At 42.0% G+C, this 7233-nt stretch overlaps 1 gene segment (V, D, J or C); it reads left to right on the top strand.

Moving 5' to 3' along the window:
* The first annotated feature begins 4536 nt into the window (after window positions 1-4536).
* On the top strand, window positions 4537-4981 carry LOC130022794 (immunoglobulin lambda variable 9-49-like). The segment is given in 2 exon segments: window positions 4537-4585; window positions 4698-4981. Coding segments are annotated over 2 exon segments (333 nt in total).
* Window positions 4982-7233: the final 2252 nt, after the last annotated feature.

Raw genomic sequence — 7233 nt, 5'->3', positions numbered from 1 at the left:
TGTGCATTATGTTAGTCTATTTTTAAAAATTAAAAAAAAATTTATTAGTGTAAGACCACGAGGTACAGTTGTAACCTTACAAGTTTTTGTGCTTGGGTTTCAGTTATACAATGATCAAGTACCTATCCTTCCACCAGTGCCCATTCTCCACTACCAATGATCCCAGTATCCCTACCACCACCCTATCCCCCCCATCCCATCTCGCATCTGTGGCAGGGCATTCCCTTTTGTTCTCTCACTCCTTTGGGGTGCTGAGGTTTGCAAAAAAGGCATTGAGTGGCAATCATGTTCGTTCTATACTCTACTTTCAACGTGTATCTCCCATCCTGGGAAGATCTTCCCAACACCATTTACTTGGTGTTCCCTTCTCTATCTGAGCTACCTTTTCCCCTTGTATGTGAGGCTTACTTTCAACTCATGGAGTGAACCTGCTGGTACTTATCGTGACTATCCTTGAATATTAGTCTCCTATTTTGTTACTTTATATTCCCCAGTTGAATACAATCTTTCTATGTCTGTCCCTCTCTTTCTGACTCATTTCACTTAGCTCAATACTTTCCATGTAATAACACTTGTATGTAAATTTCATTACTTCATCTTTCTAACAGCTGCGTAATATTCCATTGTGTAGATATACCAAAGTTTCTTTAACCAGTCATCTGTTCTTGGACACTCGGTATTTTTTTCCCAGATTTTGGCTATTGTGAACAGTGCAGCAATGAACTTAGAAGTGCAGATGTCATTTTAACTGTACTTTTTGACCTCTCAGGGATATATTCACAGGAGTGGTATTGCTAGGTCATATGGGAGCTCAATTACTAATTTTTTGAGAATCCTCTATACTGTTTTCCAGAAGGGCTGAACCAGTCGGCATTCCCACCAGCAGTGAAGGAGGGTCCCTTTCTCGCCATATTCATGCAAACACTGGTTGCTTTTGTTCTTTTGGATGTGGGCCAGTCTTTGTGGTGTGAGATGGTATCTCATTATTGTTTTGATCTGCAATTCCCTGATTATTATTGATGTACAGCATTTTCTCATGTGCCTTTTTTGAATTTGATTTCATCTCTGAGAAAGTTTCTGTTCATTTTTAATGGGGTTGGATGTTTTTTTCTTGTGGAGTTCATGCAGTTTTTTGTATATCCTTGATATCAACCCTTTGTTATATGGGTATTGGGTGAATATCCTTTCTTATTCTGTAGACTCTCTTTGAATTTTGGTCAATGTTTTTTTTTTGAGGTGCAGAAGCTTCTTAGTTGAAAATAGTCTCATTGGTCTATCTTGGTTTTCACTTGCTTGGCCAGTGGCATGTCATCTTTGAATATACTGTTCACTTCAATGTCTTGGACGGTTTTGCCAACTTTGTCTTCAGTGTACGTTCCGGAATCCGGTCTGATGCTGAGGTCTTTAATCCATTTTTATCTGACTTTTGTACGTGGTGTTAGGTAGACATCTGAGCCCATAGTTTTGCATGTAGATGTCCAGTTTTGCCAGAGAAATTTGTTGAAGAGGCTTTCCTTGCCCCACTTCATATTTCTTGTTGCCTTATCAAAGATTAGATGATCATATGTTTGGGGGGAGATGTCAGTATATTCAATACTTTCCATTGTTCTGAGGCTCTACCTTTGTTCCAGTACCATGCTGTTTTAATTATTTCTGCTTTGTAGTAGAGTTTGAAGTTGGGGAGGTTGATTCCTCCCATTTTCTTTTTTCCCAAGAATTGCTTTAACTATTCGTGGGTGCTTACTTTCATATGATTTTCAGGAGTGTTAGGTCCATTTTTTTTGAAGAATGTCATGGGTATTATTATAGGGATCACATTGCATTTGTACAATGATTTAGGTAGCATTGCCATTTTGACAATGTTAATCTCCCAATCCATGAGCAGAGGATATCTTTCCATTTCCTCGTGTCCATTTTTATTCCCTAAACTAGTATTTTGTAGTTTTCTTTGTACAGGTCTTTTACGTCTTTATTTAAGTTGTTTTCTAGTCACTTGTTTTTCTGGGGCACAATTTTAAATGGGATTGTTGTTTTCATGTCATTTTCTTCTCTTTTATTATTTGCTTATAGGAAAGCTATGGACTTTTGGATATTGATTTTATAGCCTGAAACCTTACTATACAAGTCTATTATTACTAAGAGTTTCTTAATAGAGGTTTTAGAGTTCTCTAAGTATAGTATCATGTTATCTGCAAATAGTGTGAGCTTGATTTCTTGTTTTCCTAACTAAATGCCCTTATCTTTTTCTTCCCTGACTGCTATTGCAAGTACTTCCAGTACTATAAAGAATAGCAGTGGAGAGAGTGGGCATCCTTGCCTCATCCCAATTTTAGAAGGAAGCCTCTTGTTTTCCCCATTGAGGATGAATAAATAGAAGGCCAATGATATATCTTTTTATTTTGATAACAGGGAATATTTGCATGGCAGCTTTCTATAGGCTTGTGGCAAATGACTTTAACTATATTGAGGAAAGTCCTTTCTATCCCCATTTGGCGAGGGATTTCATCATAAAGGGGTGCTGGATATTGGCATATGCTTGCTCTGCTGTTCTTGTTCTTGTTGATCTAGGCTACCAGGAATTTTAAATTAAATAGAATCTTAAAAAAATTCTAATCTCTACTAAGCAACACTGAATTGCTCTCTCTCTCTATATATGTATAGTATCATATATATATATTCAGAGAGAGAGAGAGAGCCGTCCTCTACCAGTGGCAGGAATTGTTACTGTGAGCAGTGTGAGACTTGCTGAGTAGAGCCGTCCAGGTTGAGGAGGTGGGACTCTAGGCCATTGAATATTGTCGAGGTCTGGTGTGAAGGCTCCAGGGCACAACGTGAAGGAAGACTATCTGCCTTCAGTTCTGCATAAGGTCAGGGATGTCAACCAAGGGATGAATCTCACCTGCAGGGGTGTGGCAGCAAGAAGAGGTTCAGGAGCTAGGGCATGAAACCTGTTAATATGCCAAGATTGTTTTAAGAGTTTACCAGGAAATTTTTCAACTCTACTATTTAAGAATAAAATTTTCTTGTATTATAAGTATTTTTATAGAGATTCACGTTTGAATATTTGTTGACATAGCAATCCATGAATCAAGTTGTACCAAATAATCAATTCAAAGTCTGAATGCCAGGCTAAGAAGATGGTTGAGTGCTGGAGAAATTACTTTATGTATGAAACTGCAGTTTTGATACCAACACCACATGGTCTCTATGCTCTACTGTATATGATCAAAACAAATATAAATGAAAGCCCAAAGCAACAATACATTGTGTGTTTGCGTGTTGGGGGGAGGATGTTCTTGGGAATGCTTGAAGGAGATTATTCTTGAATCTTTGCATTGGGCTTAGAAATTTTTCCTGGTGGAGTTTGCAGAATAAGTGATACCAGAAAATCATTAAGAGTTGACTTCTTTGAAGGCAAGTGTCTCAACCACAATATCACTTTGGCCACAAGCATTTCTTTAGCTTCATATCATCTCCCTGAGCCACTACTCAGGGGCTCTACTGTCCTCTCCTTCAAAGTTCTCTACATTATAAACCCCCCACCCCGCTACTACCTCTGTGTCAACACTTCTTGTGAATGTTCCTGATCTCTCCCTTTAGGTCTAGATCCTCTCTCAAGAGTCACCCTCTTAGGTAATCATCCAGGTCTTTGTATTAGGAAATTCATTGCATCTACCTCTGAAGGGGGATGCCACACTTAAACATGCTCTTCAGACTCTATAATCCTGAAATAGTTTCAAATCTATTGATCATACTTTTCCTAACCTCAGAAACATGTCCTTCAAGGTGCATTTGATTGTTCCCTTTTCCCCAGAAATTCCAAGTTTCTTTGCAATCCCAAACAGTCATTAGAGTTTGTTGGGTATATCTGGTATATCTGGTGAGAATCATATAGGAAATGGGAGATGTTGATTATTGAGGAGCGTAGGAATTGACTTCATGGTTGAACTACATTTTCTCAACTCATCTGTGCTATTATCCATGAATTTTTAATCTGAGGCACTCCCTTCTCTAAACACTCTTGACAAGCTGGTTTGTTATTGATTCCAGTAAAAGCTCAATGAGACAAGAATTGAATGAGGTGAGGTAGGAGGCTACATGTGTTAAGGGATTTGTTCTTTCCTTGTGTAGACATGGGAGGAGGTCAAGATCTGAGGGAGGCAGGGACCTCTGAGATTTTTCATCCTCTGGAACATTATCAATCTGAGGCAGCAGGGGGCCCTGTGCACCTTACCCTAGTGGTGTGGAGTAGGCTGTGAGCCAGGAATCAAACATCTGTCATCTGGTCCCTGCTCAGTGCTCACTGCACCCAGCCACAGGTTGCTCTCTATCCCCATGGGTATTATCTTATCAGACCCAACCCAGATGCAGTGCAGCAAGATTTGAGGCCAGGATATTGGGAGAGAACCAAGGGGCAAGAAGGAGCTTAGTTGGCCAGAAAGGAAGAGAACATTTGCATGGAGGGGCCTATCCTGAGTCTCAGGGTATAAGAAACCTGAGCCATATCTGTCTCACAGAGTTCTGTGTGTCTGCACCATGGCCTGGACTCCACTCTTTCTTCTCTCCTTCCTCCTATGCTGCACAGGTGAGAGTGTTTATCTTCACTGCAAACTACAGAAAATTGCCTGCCCCTCACAATGGTAATGTTCTTTCTAGCTAACCTTCTGAAAATGCTTAACAATTGTCTGTGTTTTCAGGGTCCTTCTCTCAGCCTGTCCTGACTCAAACACCTCCTGCATCTGCCTCCCCGAAAACCTCAGTAAAGCTCACCTGTACCCTGAGCAGTGGCTACAGTAGCTACATTGTGGGATGGTACCAGCAGAGCCCGGGAAAAGGCCCTCGGTTTGTGATGCGTGTGGGTCCCAATGGTCAGTATGGATCTAAGGGAGACGGAATCCCTGATTGCTTCTCGGGATCAGGATCTGGCCTGGATCGGTTCCTGACCATCCAGAACATCCAAGCAGAAGATGAGGCCGACTAATACTGTGGTATTGACCATGGTAGTGGGAGCAGCTTTGGTTAACCCACAGTGACACAGGCAGAGGAGAAGTGAGACAAAAACTGTCTCTAGCCTCTCATAACCCTGTATCTCACTCTGGCCCTATGTTCATTATGCTAATATGGTTGGGGCATTAACGTTCACATTTTGAACCATTATTGCTGATCAGATATCATTTCTTCCTGTTGTGACCTATCATTATTTTTAAATGATGTTAAAATAAAGGTGTGGGGTTTTGAGGATTAAACTTTTTATGTTCATAAGATAATTTTTCTATCATTTCATATAAAATATCTATAAGTTACTGTAGCACTGTAGCACTGTCCTCCCATTGTTCATTGATATTCTCGAGTGGGCCCAGTAATGTCTCCATTGTGACTTGTTGTTACTGTGTTTGGCATATCGAATACGTCATGGGTAGCTTGCCAGGCTTTGCCCTGTGGGTGAGATAGTCTTGGTACCTTGCCGGGCTCTCCGAGAGGAGCGGAGGAATCGAACCCGGTCAGCCCAGCCATGTGCAAGGCAAATGCCCTACCGCTGTGCTATCGTTCCAACCTTCCAAGGCCGGTATAGAAAAGCAATTTAATGTCTTTCTTTTAAGCCACACCTGGTAGTACTCAGGGCTTACAGCTCATTCCTGGTGGTGCTCAGAGCTACATATGAGGATCAAACTCAGGTCAATCTCATGCAAGGCATGAGTCCCACCTGCTGTACTATCACTCCGGCACTAATCTTTCTTTAAGAGACCACCCTCAGCACAACTGTCCCACCTGCTTCTGGGCATGTGGTGCCAGGGATGGAACATGGAGCATCTAACATGGTAGGCATGCGCTTGGTCATTAGGTTACTTCTCTTGCCCCCAATAATCTCAGAAATTTATCCTAGTCCAAACTGGGCTAGAATGAGTGGCTAGCATAAAGAATTCACTTTTACATTCTCCTATGCCCTTACCCGTTCCAAAGTAAAAATGGCATTTTGGCATGCAGGATTTGCCCCAGTGATACTCAGGGCACTGACTGGGGTCTTCTGCCTACATATCATGTGCTCAAGCTGTGAGCTAGCTTGCTGTCCTGAAAATGTTTTTTTTCCTCTTTCTCAAATGCAGAGTATAACTGGTGGTGGGAGGAGGGCATGGTTCTGGTGGCAGAGCACCTGTCTTGCAGGTAAGAAGCCCTGGGCTGGATCCCTGGTCTTATTCCCATCCCCATGAAAATAAAAAACATTTGGGTTTGAGACTAGAGCTGTCTACACTTTCTTCCTCAACAAAGCACCATAGCAATGTCATAGATAAGTTATTCTGAGTCTTAGTCTTCACTCAAGAGAGGACTTATTGAGGCTTATTGTTCCCGGTCAACACTTCCCCTTGCCTTGTCCTCTATCAGTTTGGTGAATCCAAAAATGAAGAGCTGCTAAATGCAGGGAAATGTTTGCCTCAAGTAATGAGAGGTGGTGGGACTGAGCAATACACAACAGGGGGTTGGGAGGAAGCCATTTGTTTTACACACAGCCGACCCAGGTTCAATCCCCAGCATCTCATATGGTTCCCCAAGCACTACCAGGAGTGATCCCTGAGTGAAAAGCCAGGAGTAACCCTTGAGCATTGGCGGCTTTAACACCCAAACACAAAAAAGAGAAAGAAATGTGATGAACAGTGGCTCCAAGTTGGAAACTGACAGGGTAACAGGTTGATCTTTCTTCCCATTGGGAAACTGATGCTCATCAATAAGAATATAAGATGCAAGCCAGTGGAAATGCCTTCTCAGCCACAGATTCTGCCCACTGACTACCCCAGCATCTATTCAAACCATGTGTAAATCAAGAAGAGCCATTGAGAGCCCTAAATTACAACTAATCATAATGCCTCATGGTGTAAATTTTTAAAGTTTTTCCTCCTTGCTGTAGTTATTTTTAGATTCTTTCTGTAGTAAATCATGGAAACATTGGTATCATCATTTTCTTTGATGATATTCTTTGAAATTTTTGTCCATTTGCTTTAGTCATTAATGTATGTTCATAATTTCTGTGTATTGTAATTGAATGTTTCATGCATAAGGCCCTTCCGGACGTGTGGAGAGTGTTCCCAGCATGGCCGTGGCTGGCTCCGGAGGTCCTCAGCAGCTGGGGCTCTGCTCAGGGCGGGGAGGGGGAGAGAAACTCCACCCTCCCCCCTCCAAGGGGCCCCGGTGAGAACAGCCAGGTGCAGGGGCAGGAGACTCTGCACTGTTCTCCTCCGG

The sequence above is a fragment of the Sorex fumeus genome, unplaced genomic scaffold, assembly GCF_029834395.1.
Source record: "Sorex fumeus unplaced genomic scaffold, SorFum_2.1 ptg000021l, whole genome shotgun sequence".
NCBI classification, from domain to species: domain Eukaryota; kingdom Metazoa; phylum Chordata; class Mammalia; order Eulipotyphla; family Soricidae; genus Sorex; species Sorex fumeus.
Note: the sequence above shows the minus strand (reverse complement) of the source record. Positions and strands in the feature narration are given on the sequence as shown.